The 25498-nt window shown below is 45.5% G+C and overlaps 1 protein-coding gene across 1 annotated transcript in view; it reads left to right on the forward strand.

The window, feature by feature from the left end:
- The first annotated feature begins 10370 nt into the window (after positions 1–10370).
- The window catches only part of LOC129822386 (protein phosphatase 1D-like), a 22702-nt gene continuing 7574 nt past the window's right edge, over positions 10371–25498 (forward strand). Inside the window, exons 1-3 of the mRNA XM_055880630.1 lie at positions 10371–11102; positions 19731–19959; positions 24398–24522. Of these exons, the coding sequence (XP_055736605.1) occupies positions 10550–11102; positions 19731–19959; positions 24398–24522 (907 nt within the window). The 5' untranslated portion in view covers positions 10371–10549. The remainder of the gene's footprint in view (positions 11103–19730; positions 19960–24397; positions 24523–25498) is intronic.

The following is a 25498-nucleotide window of genomic DNA, read 5'->3' on the forward strand; positions in this document are numbered from 1 at the left end:
ACCCTTATGTTATACTAGTCTATACACCCTTATGTTATACTAGTCTATACACCCTTATGTTATACTAGTCTATACACCCTTATGTTATACTAGTCTATACACCATTATGTTATACTAGTCTCTATACACCCTTATGTTATACTAGTGGATACACCCTTATGTTATACTAGTCTATACACCCTTATGTTATACTAGTCTATACACCCTTATGTTATACTAGTCTATACACCCTTATGTTATACTAGTCTATACACCATTATGTTATACTAGTCTATACACCCTTATGTTATACTAGTCTATACACCCTTATGTTATACTAGTCTATACACCCTTATGTTATACTAGTCTATACACCATTATGTTATACTAGTCTATACACCCTTATGTTATACTAGTCTATACACCATTATGTTATACTAGTGTATATGTAACGGATGTGAAATGGCTAGCTAGTTAGCGGGTACGCGCTAGTAGCGTTTCAATCAGTTACGTCACTTGCTCTGAGACTTAAGTAGTGTTGCCCCTTGCTCTGCAAGGGCCGCGGCTTTTGTGGAGCGATGGGTAACGAGGCTTCGTGGTTGACTGTTGTTGATGTGTGCAGAGGGTCCCTGGTTCGCGCCCGTGTCGGGGCGAGGGGACGGTTTAAAGTTATACTGTTACATTGGTGCCGTGACCCGGATCACTGGTTGCTGCGGAAAAGGAGGAGGTTGAAAGGGGGGTGAGTGTAACGGATGTGAAATGGCTAGCTAGTTAGCGGGTACGCGCTAGCAGCGTTTCAATCAGTTACGTCACTTGCTCTGAGACTTAAGTAGTGTTGCCCCTTGCTCTGCAAGGGCCGCGGCTTTTGTGGAGCGATGGGTAACGAGGCTTCGTGGTTGACTGTTGTTGATGTGTGCAGAGGGTCCCTGGTTCGCGCCCGTGTCGGGGCGAGGGGACGGTTTAAAGTTATACTGTTATATATACACCCTTATGTTGTACTAGTCTATACACCCTTATGTTATACTAGTCTATACACCCTTATGTTATACTAGTCTATACACCCTTATGTTGTACTAGTCTATACACCCTTATGTTGTACTAGTCTATACACCCTTATGTTGTACTAGTCTATACACCCTTATGTTATACTAGTCTATACACCCTTATGTTATACTAGTCTATACACCCTTATGTTATACTAGTGGTTTACACCCTTATGTTATACTAGTCTATACACCCTTATGTTATACTAGTCTATACACCCTTATGTTATACTAGTCTATACACCCTTATGTTATACTAGTCTATACACCCTTATGTTATACTAGTCTATACACCCTTATGTTATACTAGTCTATACACCCTTATGTTATACTAGTCTATACACCCTTATGTTATACTAGTCTATACACCCTTATGTTATACTAGTCTATACACCCTTATGTTATACTAGTCTATACACCCTTATGTTATACTAGTCTATACACCCTTATGTTATACTAGTCTATACACCCTTATGTTATACTAGTCTATACACCCTTATGTTATACTAGTCTATACACCCTTATGTTATACTAGTCTATACACCCTTATGTTATACTAGTCTATACACCCTTATGTTGTACTAGTCTATACACCCTTATGTTATACTAGTCTATACACCCTTATGTTATACTAGTCTATACACCCTTATGTTATACTAGTGGATACACCCTTATGTTATACTAGTCTATACACCCTTATGTTATACTAGTCTATACACCCTTATGTTATACTAGTCTCTATACACCATTATGTTATACTAGTCTATACACCCTTATGTTATACTAGTCTATACACCCTTATGTTATACTAGTGGATACACCCTTATGTTATACTAGTCTATACACCCTTATGTTATACTAGTGGTTTACACCCTTATGTTATACTAGTCTATACACCCTTATGTTATACTGGTCTATACACCCTTATGTTATACTAGTCTATACACCCTTATGTTATACTAGTCTATACACCCTTATGTTATACTAGTCTATACACCCTTGCGTTACACTGACAGTGAGGATTTGTGAAGAGCAGGTATAAACAACCTCTGTATCATCAAAACAGTTGCTTACTGAGGTGTTAAAGTTCAGTTAGTCATTGTTATGTAAATGCAGGCTGAAAAGTACCAGTGGCCTGGCTTCGGGCCACCAAGTGAGAGCAGGCCCGCTGGAGCCAGTTGTCATTTTCTGGAAATAAATGCTCTGAATTACAATATTTTTATTTGGAATTTGTGAGAAATGTTGTCAGTAGTTTATAGAATAAAACATAAATGTTCTTTTTACGCAAACACAGACCTATAAATAGTCAAACCAGAGAAACTGATAATTTTGCAGTGGTCTCTTCATTTGTTCCAGAGCTGTATATATTTACTTTAACTTTTTCTTCCCAATTGGTAGTTAGTCTCGTCCCATCGCTGCATCTCCCGTGCGGACTCGGGAGAGGCGAAGGTCCAGAACCATATGTCCTCCTAAAAGCCGCACTGCTTCTTGACACACTGCTCGCTTTACCCGGAAGCCAGCCGTACCAATGTGTAGGAGGAAACACTAGAGCGCGATAGGACAAGGACATCACAGCCGGCCAAACCTTCCCCTAACCCGGTCGCGGCCGGCTGCGACACAGCCCGGGATCGAACCCTGTAATGACGCCTCGAGACACTTTCGGATATAAGTTATATTTTTCAATAATCAATGGATATCACTCATTTAAAAGTCCAAAGATGGATGTCCCAATTCCGGATTTCACATTTAACTTTCTAAAATGCTGTTCTTATGCTCTCTACTTGTAACGGTTTCTCTCCTCATTGATTACCTAAACAGAGCCGAGATCGCAACCTTTTTCATGGCTAGCACCCCCAAGTATGATAAATGTCTCTAGTCTAGGCCATCTCAAACGCTGTTTTTCCATCCAATAGATGTGTCACTCACCTGATTTAGGGTAAGTGACCAGAAAGATGTCACTGTCCCGGATCTCAAAGGTCTGCAGGGAGTCAATGTGCTCCGCGTTGACCAAATCCTTCGCAAAAACATAGTCCTTGTACTTGACCAGGTCATCGGTGAGCTTCTCCATAATAATTATAGTTTTGTATAAATATTAGTATCGACAGTGGGATATGAATAGCTATGCGGCAAAGAACCAAATGAAGTTGGAATTACAGCAAGTTTAGACTTTGGAACCTGTGGCAAGGGTTCGCGGAGTGATAACGAGTAAGATTCACTGACGTTGCAATAAAGTAGACTCCTGAGTCGTCATTCTAACGCTACGACATACAGTGCAGTCGGTAAGTATTCAGACCCTTTGACTCTTTCCACATTTTGTTACATTACATCCTTATTCTACAATAAATTAAATCGTCCCCCCCCATCAATCTACACACAATACCCCATAATAACAAAGCAAAAACAGGTTTTTAGAAATTTTTGCAAATGTATTACAAAAATAAATAAATAAATGAAATATCACATTTACATAAGTATTCAGACGCTATATTCAATACTTTGTTGAAGCACCTTTGGCAGTGATTACAGCCTTGAGTCTTCTTGGGTATGACGCTACAAGTTTGGCACACCTGTATTTGAGGAGTTTCTCCCATTCTTCTCTGCAGATCCTTTCAGGCTTTGATTGGTGGAGTGCTGCAGAGACCCTTATGTTATACTAGTCTATACACCCTTATGTTATACTAGTCTATACACCCTTATGTTATACTAGTCTATACACCCTTATGTTATACTAGTCTATACACCCTTATGTTATACTAGTCTATACACCCTTATGTTATACTAGTGGATACACCCTTATGTTATACTAGTGGATACACCCTTATGTTATACTAGTCTATACACCCTTATGTTAAACTAGTGGTTTACACCCTTGCGTTACCCTGACAGTGAGGATTTGTGAAGAGCAGAATTAACAACCTCTGTATCATCAAAACAGTTGCTTACTGAGGTGTTAAAGTTCAGTTAGTCATTGTTATGTAAATGCAGGCTGTAAAGTGCCAGTGGCCTGGCTTTGGCCCCAAGTGAGAGCAGGGGAGAGGGGGGGACAGACAGGTAGATGGGTAGACAGACTTCCAGTCTGTGAAGAAAGCCCTGAGGTGAGGGGTACACTTCTCCTCCTCTCGTCTCTCTACCTCTCCTTCCTCCCCCCTGTTCCTCTGGTTAGGAGTTAAAGCGGGGACTGGGTCGGGAGAGATGAGCCTTTCCCACTGCCTTTCTCCCTGGCTAACCCTGAGGAAGTACAGAAACACAGACATGTTGATTCTGCTGTCACAGACAAGGGGTGAATAAATACCGAGCTGAGACCAGTGTCAGTACAGAGATTTGTCAAAAAGGCCATGTCTGAGATGGAGCAAAATAAAGTTGATCATTAATCATCTGACTTTAAGAAGAGAACGGATGGATGGGTTACTGTCACGAGGTGTTTTTTTATAAACTACACTTCCTAAACACAACAATAATCTAGCAATATCGCTCATCCAGCAGTTAGAATGGCGCCGAAGGAGATGGCTGCCGTTTTACGATCCCGTAACCAATTGCGTCATGTTTTTTTCACGTTATTTGTAACTTATTTTGTACATAATGTTTCTGCCACCGTGTCTTAAGACCTGAAAAGAGCTTCTAGATATCAGGATAGCGATTACTCACCCAGTACTGGAGGAATAATTTTTCTTTAACGAGTCGGACGGGAAGGATTTACTTCAGAAGCCCGACAAGGCCCTCATCCCCGTCATTTGCAGGAGAAAGAGAAGAAGGAGATATCAGGGACAAAGGTCTGGGTGCCTTGTAAGGATCCGACGCCGAGAGGGTAATCTACCTTTACCATCGGTCCTATTAGCCAATGTACAATCAATGGATAATAAAATAAACTAACTACGATCACCTATATCCTACCAACAGGACATTAAAAACTGTAATGTCTTATGTTTCACCGAGTCGTGGCTGAACGACGACATTAATAACATACAGCTGGTGGATTTTACGCTTTTTCGGCAGGATAGAACAGCGGCCTCTGGTAAGACAAGGGGCGACGGTCTATGTATATTTGAAAACAACAGCTGGAGCACGAAATCTAAGGAAGTCTCAAAGTTCTGCTCGCCTGAGGTAGAGTATCTCATGATAAGCTGTAGACCACACTATTTACCAAGAGAGTTTATCTGTATTTTTCGCAGCTGTCTATATACCACCACAAACCGATGCTGGCACTAAGACCGCACTCAATGAGCTGTATACGGCCAAAAGCAAACAGGAAAACGCTCATCCAGAGGCGGCGCTCCTAGTGGTCGGGGACTTTAATGCAGGGAAACTTTAATCCGTTTGACCTCATTTCTATCAGCATGTTAGATGTGCAACAAGAGGGGAAAAAAACTCTAGACCACCTTTACTCCACACACAGAGATGCGTACAAAGCTCTCCCTCGCCCTCCATTTGGCAAATCTGACCATAATTCTATCCTCCTGATTCCTGCTTACAAGCAAAAACTAAAGCAGGAAGCACCAGTGACTAGATCAATAAGAAAGTGGTCAGATGAAGCAGATGCTAAGCTACAGGACTGTTTTGCTACCAGAGACTGGAATATGTTCAGGGATTCTTCCGATGACATTGAGGAGTACACCACATCAGTCACTGGCTTCATCAATAAGTGCATCGATGACGTCATCCCCACAGTGACCGTACGTACATACCCCAACCAGAAGCCATGGATTACAGGCAACATCCGCACTGAGCTAAAGGGTAGAGCTACTGCTTTCAAGTAGCAGGACTCTAACCCGGAAGCTTATAAAAAAAATCGTGCTATGCCCTCCGACGAACCATCAAACAGGGAAAGCATCAATACAGGGCTAAGATTGAATCATACTACACCGGCTCCGACGCTCGTTGGATGTGGCAGGGCCTGCAAACTATTACAGACTACAAAGGGAAGCACAGCAGCAAGCTGCCCAGTGACACAAGCCTACCAGACAAGCTAAATTACCTCTTTGCTCGCTTCGAGACCAAGTAACACTGAAGTATGCATGAGAGCATCAGCTGTTCTGGACGACTGTGTGATCACACTCTCCATAGCCGATGTGAGTAAGACCTTAAAACAGGTCAACATTCACAAGGCCGCAAGGCCAGACAGATTACAAGGACATGTACTCCGAGCATGCACTGACCAACTGGCAAGTCTCCTCACTGACATTTTCAACCTGTCCCTGACTGAGTCTGTAATAACAACATATTTTAAGCAGACCACCATAGTCCCTGTGCCCAAGAACACTAAGGTAACCTGCCTAAAGGACTACCGACCCGTAGCCCTCACGTCTGTAGCCATGAAGTGCTTTGAAAGGCTGGCCATGGCTCACATCAACACCCTTATCCCAGAAACCCAAGACCCACTCCAACTTGCATACCGCCCCAACAGATCCACAGATGATGCAATCTCTATTGCACTCCACACTGCCCTCTCCCACCTAGACAAGTGGAACACATATGTGAGAATGCTGTTCAGACTACAGCTCAGTGTTCAACACCATAGTGCCCTACAAGCTCATCACTAAGCTCAGGACCCTGGGACTAAACACCGCCCTCTGCTACTAAATCCTGGACTTCCTGACGGGCCGCCCCCAGGTGGTAAGGGTAGGTAACACTACACCCGCCACGCTGACCCTCAACACGGGGGCCCCTCAGGGGTGCGTGCTTAGTCCCCTCCTGGACTCCCTGCTCACCCACGACTGCGTGGCCACGCACGACACCAACAGAGTCGTGAAGAAGGTATGACAACGCCTCTTCCCCCTCAGGAGGCTGAAAAGATTTGGCGTGGGCCCTCAGATCCTCAAATTTCTACAGCTACACCATTGAGAGCATCCTGACTGGCTGCATCACTGGTATGGCAACTGCTTGGCATCCAACCGCAAGGCATTCGAGAGTAATGCGTACAGCCAGTACAGCACCAGGGCCGAGCTCCCTGCCATGCAGGACCTCTATACCAGGCGATGTCAGAGGAAGGCCTGGGCGCTGAGGACGTCGATTAAGGAAGCCCCCCGCATCTCTCTGATTGAGAGGGGTTGGGTTAAATGCGGAGGACACATTTCGGTTGAATGTATTCAGTTGTGCAACTGACTAGGTATCCCCCTTTCCTTCCCCCAATCCTGCTAAATAGTTGAGCAAATAGCTACCCGAACTATCTGCATTGACCCTATTGGGGGAACTCTCTTGACTCATCACATATGCTGCTGCTACTGTTTATTATCTATCCTGTTGCCTAGTCACTTTACCTCAACCTATATGTCAGTGGCGGTCAGTGCCATTTAAGATGAGGGAGGATGATTATTATAATTTCTTTGCATGGCCTTATTTCTATTACAACATATTGGATGACTGTCATTCATATTCACCCTGTTCAATGTAACAGCGATAGGTTTAGGCTACTACATGATATTAGAATGTTCCCTATACCCACCATGAGGTTGCTACAACCTACCCTATGAATGAAAGTTTACAACCTAGGAGCACAGGTCGAGAGAAATTTAAGTAATCAAGGTGACAGACGGTGACACATTCGATACCGCCTTGCACACTCTTGCCTGCGTCTAGGGTGCAATCATTAGACCAAGAGTTGCAAATTAAAGTTTCTATTGGACAAATTCAGGTATGCTTATCCCCTTTTCATTCAGTTCGCTTCCGTTTAAGAAACGTTTTTCAACAGAATCGGCCGAATGAATACACCTCTGATCACACGCAAACACAGTTCACTATAGCAAACACAACAATAATCTAGCAATATCGCTCATCCAGCAGTTAGAATGGCGCCGAAGGAGATGGCTGCCGTTTTACGATCCCGTAACCAATTGCGTCATGTTTTTTTCACGTTATTTGTAACTTATTTTGTACATAATGTTTCTGCCACCGTGTCTTAAGACCTGAAAAGAGCTTCTAGATATCAGGATAGCGATTACTCACCCAGTACTGGAGGAATAATTTTTCTTTAACGAGTCGGACGGGAAGGATTTACTTCAGAAGCCCGACAAGGCCCTCATCCCCGTCATTTGCAGGAAAAAGAGAAGGAGATATCAGGGATGAAGGTTTGGGTGCCTTGTAAGGATCCGACGCCGAGAGGGTAATCTCCCTTTACCATCGGTCCTATTAGCCAATGTACAATCAATGGATAATAAAATAGACTAACTACGATCACCTATATCCTACCAACGGGACATTAAAAACTGTAATGTCTTATGTTTCATGGCTGAACGACGACATTAATAACATACAGCTGGTGGATTTTACGCTTTTTCTTTTTCTGTTTTTCAACAGAATCGGCCGAATGAATACACCTCTGATCACACGCAAACACAGTTCACTATAGCAGCCGCATACAAAGTGCATGATCTTTTAATCGTTGTATAATTACTTCTCGTATCTATGTGCTCTCCTCCTCTCACCTTTCCCTTTCGCTTGTGTGCTTCAGTGCACAACACATCAGCTGTCTGTAACCAGGCGGAAAAACCTTTCCAAGCCAAACCTTCATATCATAACCGCTAACCGCTACACACAGTTTACATCGTTGTCACCATATTAGCGTCATAGGCAACATAGCTACTAGAACTAATGCGTTAGTAAACCCGCTACAATCATGCAGTAGTGTGCAGTCAGCAGCCAGCAGTTCAGCAGTTACACTGGCCGGCCCCGGTGGCAATAAATGAATAAAACCAAAAGCTTACCCAAACTTGGAAGAGTTCCATCATTGGCTAACCATAGCCAGCTAGCTAAAATAGCATCCCTCTCTGTTTGAGCCGGGTGTTTTAGTACACTAAACTAGCTAGCTGCATTCTCTAGCTAAGTGAAAAAAAAATACTAAGAACGAAATATAGTTCTCACTCGCTTCTCCTTCATTTTTTAAAATAAATACATTTGTTCAAAACTGTTCCAACTATTGTCTTTCTTTGAGTCAACTACTCAGTACATTTTATACCCTGCAGTGCTAGCTAGCTGTAGCTTATGCTTTCAGTACTAGATTCATTCTCTGATCCTTTGATTGGGTGAACAACATGTCAGTTCATGCTGAAAGAGCTCTGATAGGTTGGAGGACGTCCTCCAGAAGTTTCCATAATTACAATTACTGCGTAAGTCTATTGAAGGGGGTGAGAAACATGAGCCTCCTAGGTTTTGTATTGAAGTCAATGTACCCATAGGAGGACAGAAATTAGCTGTCTTCAGGCTACACCATGGTGCTATTAAAGCTACTGTAGACCTTCATTACAAAACAGTGTGTTTTAATAAATCATTTGGTGACATGTGAATATATTTAGTATAGTTTTATCTAAAAATATAACATTTTTTATGTTTCATTATTTTTATGAAATTCACTGAGGAAGGTCCTCCCTTTCCTCTGAGTGGCCTCCACTGCTGTGTGTACATACATATTTACCTCAATTACCTCTTACCCCTGCACATCCACTCGGTACTGGTACCCTGTGTATATAGCCAAGCTATTGTTACTGTGTAGGCCTGTATATATTCCTCTTGGAATAATTTTTCTCTCTGCATTGTTGAGAAGGGCCGTAAATAAGCGATCTGATCCACTATTATTACACGGAACCCAAACCGGCTGCGCGCGTGCACTATCGTGCATAAATGTATTTTGCCCCCCCCCCCACACCAAATGCGATCACTACACGCAAGTTAAAATATCAAAACAAACTCTGAACCAATTACATTAATTTGGGGACAGGTCGAAAAGCATTAAACATGTATGGCAATTTAGCTAACTAGCTTGCACTTGCTAGTTAACGTTAATTTGTCCTATTTAGCTAGCTTGCTGTTGCTAGCTAATTTGTCCTGGGATATAAATATTGAGTTGTTATTTTACCTGAAATGCACAAGGACCTCTACTCCGACAATTAATCCACAGATAAAACGGCCAACCGAATCGTTTCTAGTCATCTCTCCTCCTTCCAGGCTTTTTCATCTTTGAATTTATACGGTGATCCATCTAAACTTTCATAGTATTACCACGACAACCGGCAACAAAGTTCGTCTTACAGTCACCCACGTGGGTATAAGCAATGAGGAGATGGCACGTGGGCACCTGCTTCTATAAACCAATGAGGAGATGACTTTCAGCGCGATCTGCATCAGAAGTAGGAACGACTTATATTAGGCCTTGGCGTCGCAGATGCTCGTTGGCTCGCGCAAGCAGTGTGGGCGCAATAATTGAATAACATGGATTTCTAAACTTATTTTGCGACGCGACGTGTCCGGTCTGATCAGCATGTAGTCTACACCTGTTGTTTATGAAGCATGTGACAAATACATTTTGATTTACACATCCAGTAGGAGGCGCACTGGTGCATTTTTCCGGACATTACCCCCAGTTGATATAGCTCTGACGTCAATGCGTTCCTGAGCATGCCTACAAGGCTTGAAAATAAACAAAGACCGAAAGCGGGCGATTGATCATTAAGCTGCCATAAACTTAACTTAAAATACTTTTGAAGACATTTTTAGGTACTACAAACCCCCAGCATCTGAAGAAAGACGTCTCTACAGCCATGGAAAACGCATTGTTGATGCGAGTGAGTGTTTTTTCCGATCAGGGAGGCAGAAAATACATGGAGGATGTTACCGAGGTAGTAATGGAGCCTGAGCCGGGGGAAGACGAGCTGAACTCGGACGAACAAGATGAGACCAAAGGGAATAGCTCGACGGCCGACATTGTGCCGGAAAAGCCTGAAAAGGAGCAGCAAGATCGGACTGCACTCAACGCACTGAACGATCCTCTATCTGCCTCTGCATCCACTACAGTTACATGGACACAAAATGTACAAAATGGGAACCAACGTTTTGCAGCTGCTGCACTGGCAGGATCGAAAGTGGAGAGTACTCCGGCTGCGACCAAGAGCGATAACCACCCCCAGCGCTCAGTGGCTTTCTTCGCGGTGTTTGATGGCCACGGAGGCCGCGAAGCAGCGCAATTCGCAAGGGACTATTTGTGGGAATTCATCAAGAAACAGCGGGGCTTTTGGTCCAAGGATGACGAGGAAGTGTGTGCAGCTATTCGGAAAGGTTTCGTTGCCTGCCACCATGCCATGTGGAAAAAGCTACGTAAGTTAAATAATCATCCATGCGTCTAGCTAGCTAGCTTTGTACATTGGGATTTGTGTTTTTGTGTTTTCTAAACGCCTCTAGTGCATTTAACTAACAAGCCTCTAAACGTGCAAACGCTAAGAATGAAATGGCCACCACAGGCTGAATATGTGGTTTGGGTTCTCAGGCTTAGCTAGCAAAATAAACATACCACGGCTTGCCATCTGTCTGTAGAGCAAAGAAAGAGACATCTCACGATTATTTTCTAAACCCCCAACCTATCAGGTCACACTCAAGCGGGCGAGGGGGGCTCCGTGAATTAGTGATGGGGAAGTTGAGCTCTTTTCACTGACTCGGATCTTTTCGACTCGTTAAGTCAAAAGAGCGAATCTATCGACTCATTTCGTTCGAGTAAGTAATGCCCTACCGGCGAACTGAAAACTCGAGAAAGAATCATGATTCTACAAGCCTCTCTTTCACATTTATTTAACTAGGCAAGTCAGTTAAGAACAAATAATGATATACAATGACAGTCTAGGAACAGTGGGTTAACTGCCTTGTTCAGGGGCAGAACGACAGATTTCTACCTTGTCAGCTCGGGGATTCGATCTTGCAACCTTTCGGTTACTAGTCTTAACCACTAGGCTACCTGCCGCCCCACATGTCCTTCACCATAGGGGTTTTGCTTACTGGAGCTGTCATTTGTGATAGACTTGTAAACGTGTGGTTTAAACAATGTACATGTGTTGATTTACTAGGCATACAAATAAGAATATTTCTTGATACATTTGAAACGATCTCTAGTTGTGTCCGCAACCGAACTAGATTGTGAACGACTCTTGAATGTATTGCTTGCCTTCGATGAGCACCGAGCTGCAGTGAGGGTGATGAGCACACACCCACTCCACTGAATAGCAGGCTAGTGATTGATTGCTTTGCTATCTGCAACGCTTGCAGATAGACACTGATTCATTCCAAACCACTCATTGTTGAATTTGCGATTCCCAACTTGTTGTGTAATGTTAATGACCAATGGCCGATGAGCACCGATACATTTTATCTATAATTTCTCTTCATATGACAAGGATTAAAAAGTGCAGTAGATTGTCGACTTGATTCATGATCATGACTGTTAGCTAAGATTTTGAAATTATGATGTTGATGTGATCAGTCCAATCAAAGCTATTGTAGATATAACGTGATTTGACGTCATTTTGTCTGTGATCAATGATCTTGAGCCTTCTTGGATGGGCACTTGTAACGTAACTCTACAGCAGCACCCAAGGGGCTTGAATTTTCAAGATCTACTCTTAGATTTGGCAATTAAGGTAGTGTCCCCATGAGTGACAGAACACTTAGCCAATCACAGGGCAACTAGAGAACATTACCAATCCCTACGCTCTGTATTTTCCGCTGGCTGCCCCACCACCACAGAAAGCACTGAGCTAGGCTGAAACGCATGTATTTTGGCGCTGCCTTACTCAACAAAGCATAAAAGAGACCATGTTTGTATGGAGGCTTTATTAACTCCATTTAGTATTTTTTTTCCTCCAATTTATTTCCATTGTTTTTAAACTAATATGTGACATGTATTAATGCCAAAATAACATGCAAAACAGCTCTGCCCTGAATGTCAGGTCGCCACTGATGCTCATGTGGGCATATGGCAGTTGGTAGTCGGATCAGGTATATGGAGCCGCTGAGTCGGAGGAGTCTGTGTTAATCCTACTATAAAATAACCTATCCCAGTCCTCTTTAATAAAGTGAACTACTTAGCTATATGGAGTTGTTTTAAGAAGGTCATACCAAGGGTAATTTTGCTATTTTATTTAGAATTTTAAGACCCCTTGAAGTATCTAACAATGTTTTGATTAACATTTTTATTTGTCCTTACTGCTGTTAGCCAATAGAAACACATTGAATAACAGATAGCCAATAGAAACATAACATATGAGATCCCACTAATTTCGTCGTAGTTCCGGTGCTTTATTCGATTCCAAGCTGATTTAAAACACTGACCTCTACTGCACACCGTACTTACAAATATAGTTAGGATTTTTGTACTAGAAGTTTCTCTTGACGGTAGCTTAGCGTAGGGAACTTTGCACAAACATTCAGGGACATGAGGGTATGTGGTTTAAATAATTTGTTTTATTTAGTATAGTATAAAGCTTCTGTCTTAAGAATCCATAAATAAAAACATAGATTCCGTTTTTGAAAAATAGTCACCTTGAACGCATCAAAAGGGGAAGCATGATGTAAGATGTGAGCCTGGTGTTCCAACTGATTATAGGCTACTGAAGCCAACAATCTACTGCTGCGCCACGGAGTTTTAATGAAAACAGTGGAGGAAAAACGTATTTCTGATAATCACACGCTGCTATTTATTGCTGACCAGCAGATGTCACTGCTGTACATTGCAAACAGATAGTGAAATAATGAACAGTTTTTTTGGGGGGGGGGGGGGGGGGGGGGGCACAGCTCTAAGCAGGCCAAACAAACTTCAAATGAATGAGTCACTCAGAAAAACGACTTCTGACTCCTTGAGTCAGTAAAAAGAGAAGTTTAAAAAAACAAAAACAACTAATGGTTCACGAACGGCACATCACTACCGCGAATGGGATTTTTCCCATAATGCCTCTTCCTCTGTTTTGCTTTCAATACACATGACAACGGTTCAGCTGCGTGTTCGGAAAGTGTTGACAGCGGTTGTTTGACCTCGATGACATAACAAATCAGGTTTATTGCTGGACGAGGCAGGCCAGGCAGCATGTGAGATCTGATATCGTTGGTTGGAAAGACCTACCCCCCCCCCCCCCCCCCCCCCCCCCCCCGCTGAGGTATAATGATTGTTCCCCCTTCTCTTACCGTTTGATGAACAAGTCTCTTGGCTTATCAGCTGTGAGGGCAGTTGTATTTAGGGCGGTCATCAGCGATTCGCTCTGGTTCTTTCGACTGTCCTGTCAAGTCACTAGTACACAGTGGATCCAAACTGCAATCTAGTCCTGGGGAAACTCAAGGATGTGCGTTTTTCTTTGAGCCCAGTATTAACACATCTGATTCAACTAAATCAAGTCCTTGATTAGTTGAGTCATGTGTTTGTTAGAAGCTGACCTGGAACAGACATGTGCAGCAACTATTTGTTATGCCAATGGATGTGTCACTAATGATACCCTATACCAGAGCTGCTCAACCCTGTTCCTGGAGAGATACCCTATACCCGGGCTGCTCAACCCTGTTCCTGGAGAGAGACCCTACACCAGGGCTGCTCAACCCTGTTCCTGGAGAGAGACCCTACACCAGGGCTGCTCAACCCTGTTCCTGGAGAGAGACCCTACACCAGGGCTGCTCAACCCTGTTCCTGGAGAGAGACCCTACACCAGGGCTGCTCAACCCTGTTCCTGGAGAGAGACCCTACACCAGGGCTGCTCAACCCTGTTCCTGGAGAGAGACCCTACACCAGGGCTGCTCAACCCTGTTCCTGGAGAGATACCCTCCTGTAGGTTTTAACTCCAACCCTGTTCCTGGAGAGACCCTCCTGTAGGTTTTAACTCCAACCCTGTTCCTGGAGAGATACCCTCCTGTAGGTTTTAACTCCAACCCTGTTCCTGGAGAGATACCTTCCTGTAGGTTTTAACTCCAACCCTGTTCCTGGAGATACCCTCCTGTAGGTTTTAACTCCAACCCTGTTCCTGGAGAGAGGCCCTCCTGTAGGTTTTAACTCCAACCCTGTTCCTGGAGAGAGGCCCTCCTGTAGGTTTTAACTCCAACCCTGTTCCTGGAGATACCCTCCTGTAGGTTTTAACTCCAACCCTGTTCCTGGAGAGATACCCTCCTGTAGGTTTTAACTCCAACCCTGTTCCTGGAGAGATACCCTCCTGTAGGTTTTAACTCCAACCCTGTTCCTGGAGAGATACCCTCCTGTAGGTTTTAACTCCAACCCTGTTCCTGGAGAGATACCCTCCTGTAGGTTTTAACTCCAACCCTGTTCCTGGAGAGATACCCTCCTGTAGGTTTTAACTCCAACCCTGTTCCTGGAGAGATACCCTCCTGTAGGTTTTAACTCCAACCCTGTTCCTGGAGAGATACCCTCCTGTAGGTTTTAACTCCAACCCTGTTCCTGGAGAGATACCCTCCTGTAGGTTTTAACTCCAACCCTGTTCCTGGAGAGAGGCCCTCCTGTAGGTTTTAACTGGAGTTGGAGTTAAAACCTACAGGAGGGTATCTCTCCAGGAACAGGGTTGGACAGCCATAATTCACTACTACTTGCACATGCCCAGACTTGTCACAGGTGTTGATAAAAGGTCTGTCTGGGTCTGTGTTTGTAATCTGGAGAAGCATCAGTCTCTCATCCTGACCCTGTCATGTGTTCCTCTGATCTCACTGGCCTGGTGTCGGGTCTGTGAAGATGGCAGACAAAGTTGTGTCTTTTTAGTTTAAAGGTCATGAACAGTCTATCATGTTTTTTTCATGTAATTTGATATTTGAAGGAAACCAGATCAAAGTTTGAAAAATGACTGTTGCTTCCACATTGATGAAGTTTGATCATGAAGTTGCTGGTCCCCTCCCCCCATGTCAAACACTAGGATTCATTATTAAGGGCACAAGGTGACATCACCTTAACTCTCATTTTAAATACACCAATGGTAACCGGATATTCTTTTACCTAATTGAAATAAGTACTGCCTTGTAACCAACATCGGAGAAGGGTTTGCAGAGGGGTGTGGTTTATAATAGCTAGATGGCTGCTTTACGGGTGCCAACATTTGACTGTAGGGTGTTGGCAAATATAATAAGAAGTTTACCCTATTCATCTATGGCAAAGATTGCTGGCTAGCTACGTCTTCATCTGTGTCTGGTGTTCGCTACCTGCTGGCTAGCTAGGTCTTCATCTGTATCTGGTGTTAGCTACCTGCTGGCTAGCTAGGTCTTCATCTGTATCTGGTGTTAGCTACCTGCTGACTAGCTAGGTCTTCATCTGTATCTGGTGTTAGCTACCTGCTGGCTAGCTAGGTCTTCATCTGTATCTGGTGTTAGCTACCTGCTGGCTAGCTAGGTCTTCATCTGTGTCTGGTGTTCGCCACCTGCTGGCTAGCTAGGTCTTCATCTGTATCTGGTGTTAGCTACCTGCTGGCTAGCTAGGTCTTCATCTGTGTCTGGTGTTAGCTACCTGCTGGCTAGCTAGGTCTTCATCTGTGTCTGGTGTTCGCTACCTGCTGGCTAGCTAGGTCTTCATCTGTGTCTGGTGTTCGCTACCTGCTGGCTAGCTAGGTCTTCATCTGTGTCTGGTGTTCGCTACTTGCTGGCTAGCTAGGTCTTCATCTGTATCTGGTGTTAGCTACCTGCTGGCTAGCTAGGTCTTCATCTGTGTCTGGTGTTCGCCACCTGCTGGCTAGCTAGGTCTTCATCTGTATCTGGTGTTAGCTACCTGCTGGCTAGCTAGGTCTTCATCTGTGTCTGGTGTTCGCTACCTGCTGGCTAGCTAGGTCTTCATCTGTGTCTGGTGTTCGCTACCTGCTGGCTAGCTAGGTCTTCATCTGTGTCTGGTGTTCGCTACTTGCTGGCTAGCTAGGTCTTCATCTGTGTCTGGTGTTCACTACCTGCTGGCTAGCTAGGTCTTCATCTGTGTCTGGTGTTCGCTACTTGCTGGCTAGCTAGGTCTTCATCTGTGTCTGGTGTTCACTACCTGCTGGCTAGCTAGGTCTTCATCTGTGTCTGGTGTTCGCCACCTGCTGGCTAGCTAGGTCTTCATCTGTGTCTGGTGTTCGCTACTTGCTGGCTAGCTAGGTCTTCATCTGTGTCTGGTGTTCACTACCTGCTGGCTAGCTAGGTCTTCATCTGTGTCTGGTGTTCGCTACTTGCTGGCTAGCTAGGTCTTCATCTGTGTCTGGTGTTCACTACCTGCTGGCTAGCTAGGTCTTCATCTGTGTCTGGTGTTCGCCACCTGCTGGCTAGCTAGGTCTTCATATGTGTCTGGTGTTAGCTACCTGCTGGCTAGCTAGGTCTTCATCTGTGTCTGGTGTTCGCTACCTGCTGGCTAGCTAGGTCTTCATCTGTGTCTGGTGTTTGCTACTTGCTGGCTAGCTAGGTCTTCATCTGTGTCTGGTGTTCGCTACCTGCTGGCTAGCTAGTTCATCTGTGTCTGGTGTTCGCTACTTGCTGGCTAGCTAGGTCTTCATCTGTGTCTGGTGTTCGCTACTTGCTGGCTAGCTAGGTCTTCATCTGTGTCTGGTTAGCTAGTTGCTGGCTAGATAGGTCTTCATCTGTGTCTGGTGTTAGCTACCTGCTGGCTAGCTAGGTCTTCATCTGTGTCTGGTGTTCGCTACCTGCTGGCTAGCTAGGTCTTCATCTGTGTCTGGTGTTCGCTACCAGCTGGCTAGCTAGGTCTTCATCTGTGTCTGGTGTTCGCTACCTGCTGGCTAGCTAGGTCTTCATCTGTGTCTGGTGTTCGCTACCTGCTGGCTAGCTAGGTCTCCATCTGTGTCTGGTTAGCTAGTTGCTGGCTAGATAGGTCTTCATCTGTATCTGGTGTTAGCTACCTGCTGGCTAGCTAGGTCTTCATCTGTGTCTGGTGTTAGCTACCTGCTGGCTAGCTTGGTCTTCATCTGTGTCTGGTGTTCGCTACCAGCTGGCTAGCTAGGTCTTCATCTGTGTCTGGTGTTCGCTACCTGCTGGCTAGCTAGGTCTTCATCTGTGTCTGGTGTTCGCTACCTGCTGGCTAGCTAGGTCTTCATCTGTGTCTGGTGTTAGCTACCTGCTGGCTAGCTAGGTCTTCATCTGTGTCTGGTGTTCGCTACCTGCTGGCTAGCTAGGTCTTCATCTGTGTCTGGTGTTCGCTACCTGCTGGCTAGCTAGGTCTTCATCTGTGTCTGGTGTTCGCTACTTGCTGGCTAGCTAGGTCTTCATCTGTGTCTGGTGTTAGCTACCTGCTGGATAGCTAGGTCTTCATCTGTGTCTGGTGTTCGCTACCTGCTGGCTAGCTAGGTCTTCATCTGTGTCTGGTGTTCGCCACCTGCTGGCTAGCTAGGTCTTCATCTGTGTCTGGTGTTCGCTACTTGCTGGCTAGCTAGGTCTTCATCTGTGTCTGGTGTTCGCTACCTGCTGGCTAGCTAGGTCTTCATCTGTGTCTGGTGTTTGCTACTTGCTGGCTAGCTAGGTCTTCATCTGTGTCTGGTGTTCGCTACCTGCTGGCTAGCTAGTTCATCTGTGTCTGGTGTTCGCTACTTGCTGGCTAGCTAGGTCTTCATCTGTGTCTGGTGTTCGCTACTTGCTGGCTAGCTAGGTCTTCATCTGTGTCTAGTTAGCTAGTTGCTGGCTAGATAGGTCTTCATCTGTGTCTGGTGTTCGCTACCTGCTGGCTAGCTAGGTCTTCATCTGTGTCTGGTGTTAGCTACCTGCTGGCTAGCTAGGTCTTCATCTGTGTCTGGTGTTCGCTACCTGCTGGCTAGCTAGGTCTTCATCTGTGTCTGGTGTTTGCTACTTGCTGGCTAGCTAGGTCTTCATCTGTGTCTGGTTAGCTAGTTGCTGGCTAGCTAGGTCTTCATCTGTGTCTGGTGTTCGCTACTTGCTGGCTAGCTAGGTCTTCATCTGTGTCTGGTTAGCTAGTTGCTGGCTAGATAGGTCTTCATCTGTGTCTGGTGTTAGCTACCTGCTGGCTAGCTAGGTCTTCATCTGTGTCTGGTGTTCGCTACTTGCTGGCTAGCTAGGTCTTCATCTGTGTCTGGTGTTCGCTACCTGCTGGCTAGCTAGGTCTTCATCTGTGTCTGGTGTTCGCTACCTGCTGGCTAGCTAGGTCTTCATCTGTGTCTGGTGTTCGCTACTTGCTGGCTAGCTAGGTCTTCATCTGTGTCTGGTTAGCTAGTTGCTGGCTAGCTAGGTCTTCATCTGTGTCTGGTTAGCTAGTTGCTGGCTAGCTAGGTCTTCATCTGTGTCTGGTTAGCTACTTGCTGGCTAGCTAGGTCTTCAGCCAGCATGGAACAAAAGCAGGGGATTGGTCGTTCAAAACTCTGACGCTGTTGTCAAGTCAACATATCCGCCAGTGCTGCTGTCAACGTCATCACAAGAAACAAACGAAATATATTGTATATATCTGAAATTGCATCAATGATATAATAGAATGTAAAAAAATATTTATATATTTTTACATTTGACATTTTATTTTATCATTGATGCAATTTCAATGTTTTGAGTTGCTTTGTGTATCACCAAATTTGCTTGAGATAAAATGACTACAACATTATTCACTGCATCCAAATTGCTTGCCGTAGGTGTTTCAGACAAGCTGTCAGTCAAGGCGACCGCATAAATATAAGCTCCTCGCGCCCACTCAGCCTGTCGTTTCAGAAAGTACTTTCCAGAATAACTGGGACCTTTTTAAAAGCGGAGGTTCTTCCTAAACTGTTGTTGTGTTCAGGGAACATGTTATTGCAGGCAGAGACCTCACGTAAGAAGCTTTTGTCCGACTCTGAACGCTTCTTCTAAGGCTGGGCAGCTTCCAATATTTTAACATGTTCTCTCTCTCTTTTCCTCTCTCTCTCTCTCTCTCTCTCTCTCTGTCATTCTCTCTCTCTGTCTCTCTTTTTTCCTCTCTCTCTCCCTCCCTGTCTTTTCTTCTCTCTCTCTTTTCCTCCCTCCCTCTCTCTGCAGCCGAATGGCCCAAGACTTTCACAGGGTTACCCAGCACCTCAGGCACCACGGCCAGTGTAGTGGTCATCCGGGGGGACCGAATGTACGTGGCTCACGTAGGAGACTCTGCCATAGTGCTGGGGGTCCAGGATGACCCCACAGACCAGTTCATCAGGGCCGTGGAGGTTACACAGGACCACAAACCTGAGCTGCCTAAGGAGAGAGAACGCATCGAAGGGCTGGGGGGCAGGTAAGACTGACCAACACATACTACCCTACTAGGTTGTCTAGCCAGCCAACTCAACAACATAGAACTGACTGGGTTACTAGACTAGAGGGATGGACACACTACTGTAGAACTGACTGGGTTACTAGACTAGAGGGATGGACAGACTACTGTAGAACTGACTGGGTTACTAGACTAGAGGGATGGACAGACTACTGTAGAACTGACTGGGTAACTAGAGGGATGGACAGACTACTGTAGAACTGACTGGGTTACTAGACTAGAGGGATGGACAGACTACTGTAGAACTGACTGGGTTACTAGACTAGAGGGATGGACAGACTACTGTAGAACTGACTGGGTTACTAGACTAGAGGGGTGGACAGACTACTGTAGAACTGACTGGGTTACTAGACTAGAGGGATGGACAGACTACTGTAGAACTGACTGGGTTACTAGAGGGATGGACAGACTACTGTAGAACTGACTGGGTAACTAGACTAGAGGGATGGACAGACTACTGTAGAACTGACTGGGTTACTAGACTAGAGGGATGGACAGACTACTGTAGAACTGACTGGGTAACTAGACTAGAGGGATGGACAGACTACTGTAGAACTGACTGGGTTACTAGAGGGATGGGCAGACTACTGTAGAACTGACTGGGTAACTAGTGGGATGGACAGACTACTGTAGAACTGACTGGGTAACTAGAGGGATGGACAGACTACTGTAGAACTGACTGGGTTACTAGAGGGATGGACAGACTACTGTAGAACTGACTGGGTAACTAGACTAGAGGGATGGACAGACTACTGTAGAACTGACTGGGTAACTAGACTAGAGGGATGGACAGACTACTGTAGAACTGACTGGGTTACTAGAGGGATGGACAGACTACTGTAGAACTGACTGGGTTACTAGACTAGAGGGATGGACAGACTACTGTAGAACTGACTGGGTAACTAGACTAGAGGGATGGACAGACTACTGTAGAACTGACTGGGTTACTAGACTAGAAGGATGGACAGACTACTGTAGAACTGACTGGGTTACTAGACTAGAGGGATGGACAGACTACTGTAGAACTGACTGGGTTACTAGACTAGAGGGATGGACAGACTACTGTAGAACTGACTGTGTAACTAGAGGGATGGACAGACTACTGTAGAACTGACTGGTTAACTAGACTAGAGGGATGGACAGACTACTGTAGAACTGACTGGGTAACTAGAGGGATGGACAGACTACTGTAGAACTGACTGGGTAACTAGCGGGATGGACAGACTACTGTAGAACTGACTGGGTAACTAGAGGGATGGACAGACTACTGTAGAACTGACTGGGTAACTAGAGGGATGGACAGACTACTGTAGAACTGACTGGGTAACTAGAGGGATGGACAGACTACTGTAGAACTGACTGGGTAACTAGAGGGATGGACAGACTACTGTAGAACTGACTGGGTTACTAGACTAGAGGGATGGACAGACTACTGTAGAACTGACTGGGTTACTAGAGGGATGGACAGACTACTGTAGAACTGACTGGGTTACTAGAGGGATGGACAGACTACTGTAGAACTGACTGGGTAACTAGAGGGATGGACAGACTACTGTAGAACTGACTGGGTTACTAGAGGGATGGACAGACTACTGTAGAACTGACTGGGTAACTAGACTAGAGGGATGGACAGACTACTGTAGAACTGACTGGGTAACTAGACTAGAGGGATGGACAGACTACTGTAGAACTGACTGGGTAACTAGAGGGATGGACAGACTACTGTAGAACTGACTGGGTTACTAGACTAGAGGGATGGACAGACTACTGCAGAACTGACTGGGTAACTAGACTAGAGGGATGGACAGACTACTGTAGAACTGACTGGGTTACTAGAGGGATGGACAGACTACTGTAGAACTGACTGGGTAACTAGACTAGAGGGATGGACAGACTACTGTAGAACTGACTGGGTAACTAGACTAGAGGGATGGACAGACTACTGTAGAACTGACTGGGTTACTAGAGGGATGGACAGACTACTGTAGAACTGACTGGGTAACTAGACTAGAGGGATGGACAGTTGCGCTATTAAGGTAATAGGATGCCTTTTATTTACGGCTAAACCATAACTAGTACATTATAACTACCTTACTAAATGCCTATGATAACTGTCCTGTCTGTCTCTCTCCCTCATGTCCTGTCTGTCTCTCTCTCCCTCTCCTGTCTCCAGTGTGATAACTGTCCTGTCTGTCTCTCTCTCTCTCTCTCCCATCTCCAGTGTGATAACTGTCCTGTCTGTCTCTCTCTCTCCTATCTCCAGTGTGATAACTGTCCTGTCTGTCTCTCTCTCTCTCCTATCTCCAGTGTGATAACTGTCCTGTCTCTCTCTCTCTCTCTCCTATCTCCAGTGTGATAACTGTCCTGTCTCTCTCTCTCTCTCTCTCTCTCTCCCATCTCCAGTGTGATAACTGTCCTGTCTGTCTCTCTCTCTCCTATCTCGTGTGATAACTGTCCTGTCTCTCTCTCTCTCTCCTATCTCCAGTGTGATAACTGTCCTGTCTCTCTCTCTCCCATCTCCAGTGTGATAACTGTCCTGTCTCTCTCTCTCTCTCCAGTGTGATAACTGTCCTGTCTGTCTCTCTCTCTCTCCCATCTCCAGTGTGATAACTGTCCTGTCTCTCCTATCTCCAGTGTGATAACTGTCCTGTCTCTCTCTCTCCCATCTCCAGTGTGATAACTGTCCTGTCTGTCTCTCTCTCTCCAGTGTGATAACTGTCCTGTCTCTCTCTCTCCTATCTCCAGTGTGATAACTGTCCTGTCTCTCTCTCTCTCTCTCTCTCTCTCCCATCTCCAGTGTGATAACTGTCCTGTCTGTCTCTCTCTCTCCTATCTCGTGTGATAACTGTCCTGTCTCTCTCTCTCTCTCCTATCTCCAGTGTGATAACTGTCCTGTCTCTCTCTCTCCCATCTCCAGTGTGATAACTGTCCTGTCTCTCTCTCTCTCTCCAGTGTGATAACTGTCCTGTCTGTCTCTCTCTCTCTCCCATCTCCAGTGTGATAACTGTCCTGTCTCTCCTATCTCCAGTGTGATAACTGTCCTGTCTCTCTCTCTCCCATCTCCAGTGTGATAACTGTCCTGTCTGTCTCTCTCTCTCCAGTGTGATAACTGTCCTGTCTCTCTCTCTCCTATCTCCAGTGTGATAACTGTCCTGTCTCTCTCTCCCTCCTATCTCCAGTGTGATAACTGTCCTGTCTCTCCTATCTCCAGTGTGATAACTGTCCTGTCTCTCTCTCTCTCTCTCTCTCTCTCCTATCTCCAGTGTGATACCTGTCCTGTCTCTCTCTCTCTCTCTCTCCTATCTCCAGTGTGATAACTGTCCTGTCCTGTCTCTCTCTCTCTCTCCTATCTCCAGTGTGATAACTGTCCTGTCCTGTCTCTCTCTCTCCTATCTCCAGTGTGATAACTGTCCTGTCCTGTCTCTCTCTCTCCTATCTCCAGTGTGATAACTGTCCTGTCTCTCCTATCTCCAGTGTGATAACTGTCCTGTCTCTCTCTCTCCTATCTCCAGTGTGATAACTGTCCTGTCTGTCTCTCTCTCTCCTATCTCCAGTGTGATAACTGTCCTGTCTCTCTCTCTCTCTCTCCTATCTCCAGTGTGATAACTGTCCTGTCTCTCTCTCTCCTATCTCCAGTGTGATAACTGTCCTGTCTGTCTCTCTCTCTCTCCTATCTCCAGTGTGATAACTGTCCTGTCTCTCTCTCTCTCTCTCTCTCTCTCCCATCTCCAGTGTGATAACTGTCCTGTCTGTCTCTCTCTCTCCTATCTCGTGTGATAACTGTCCTGTCTCTCTCTCTCTCTCCTATCTCCAGTGTGATAACTGTCCTGTCTGTCTCTCTCTCTCTCCTATCTCCAGTGTGATAACTGTCCTGTCTCTCTCTCTCTCCAGTGTGATAACTGTCCTGTCTGTCTCTCTCTCTCTCCTATCTCCAGTGTGATAACTGTCCTGTCTCTCCTATCTCCAGTGTGATAACTGTCCTGTCTCTCTCTCTCCTATCTCCAGTGTGATAACTGTCCTGTCTCTCTCTCTCCCATCTCCAGTGTGATAACTGTCCTGTCTGTCTCTCTCTCTCCAGTGTGATAACTGTCCTGTCTCTCTCTCTCCTATCTCCAGTGTGATAACTGTCCTGTCTCTCTCTCTCTCTCTCTCCTATCTCCAGTGTGATAACTGTCCTGTCTCTCTCTCTCTCTCTCTCCTATCTCCAGTGTGATAACTGTCCTGTCTCTCTTTCTCTCCTATCTCCAGTGTGATAACTGTCCTGCCTCTCTCTCTCTCCTATCTCCAGTGTGATAACTGTCCTGTCTGTCTCTCTCTCTCCAGTGTGATAACTGTCCTGTCTCTCTCTCTCCTATCTCCAGTGTGATAACTGTCCTGTCTCTCTCTCTCCTATCTCCAGTGTGATAAAGAAGTCTGGTGTGAACCGGGTGGTGTGGAAGAGACCCAGGCTGACTCATAACGGGCCCGTCCGGAGGAGCACCGTCATCGACCAGATCCCGTTCCTGGCTGTGGCCAGAGCTCTAGGTATGTTGTTGTGGTTGTCGCAAAGTTTCCGGAAGTTCCACAAATGTTTTTCTATGATATGTAAATAGTTTATGATGAGTGAATTCCATCATGTAGTTATTTTGTTAAATACTTCTCCCTATTAGCTGAAATCAAATGTTTTCCCCCAAAGCCTTCGAGCTGTTCGGTCTGATCATGGGATTATGTTGTGCAGATGTTTCATATTGTGAGAGACTTGCTAGCAAACTAAATAAATACCCCACTGGGCACAGACGTTAATTCAACGTTGGTTCAACCAGTGTGTGGCCAGTGGGACTGCACTCTGACCCCACAACTTTTTCTGCAACTGTTGTTGGTAAGTAATGTTGGGTAGTAGTGTCGGCGGGGGAGTAGTGTCGGCGGGGGAGTAGTGTCGGCGGGGGAGTAGTGTCGGCGGGGGAGTAGTGTCGGCGGGGGAGTAGTGTCGGCGGGGGAGTAGTAGTCGTGTCGGTTAGGAGTAGTAGTCGTGTCGGTTAGGAGTAGTAGTCGTGTCGGTTAGGAGTAGTAGTCGTGTCGGTTAGGAGTAGTAGTCGTGTCGGTTAGGAGTAGTAGTCGTGTCGGTTAGGAGTAGTAGTCGTGTCGGTTAGGAGTAGTAGTCGTGTCGGTTAGGAGTAGTAGTCGTGTCGGTTAGGAGTAGTAGTCGTGTCGGTTAGGAGTAGTAGTCGTGTCGGTTAGGAGTAGTAGTCGTGTCGGTTAGGAGTAGTAGTCGTGTCGGTTAGGAGTAGTAGTCGTGTCGGTTAGGAGTAGTAGTCGTGTCGGTTAGGAGTAGTAGTCGTGTCGGTTAGGAGTAGTAGTCGTGTCGGTTAGGAGTAGTAGTCGTGTCGGTTAGGAGTAGTAGTCGTGTCGGTTAGGAGTAGTAGTCGTGTCGGTTAGGAGTAGTAGTCGTGTCGGTTAGGAGTAGTAGTCGTGTCGGTTAGGAGTAGTAGTCGTGTCGGTTAGGAGTAGTAGTCGTGTCGGT

This window comes from Salvelinus fontinalis, chromosome 24, assembly GCF_029448725.1.
Source record: "Salvelinus fontinalis isolate EN_2023a chromosome 24, ASM2944872v1, whole genome shotgun sequence".
Taxonomy (NCBI): domain Eukaryota; kingdom Metazoa; phylum Chordata; class Actinopteri; order Salmoniformes; family Salmonidae; genus Salvelinus; species Salvelinus fontinalis.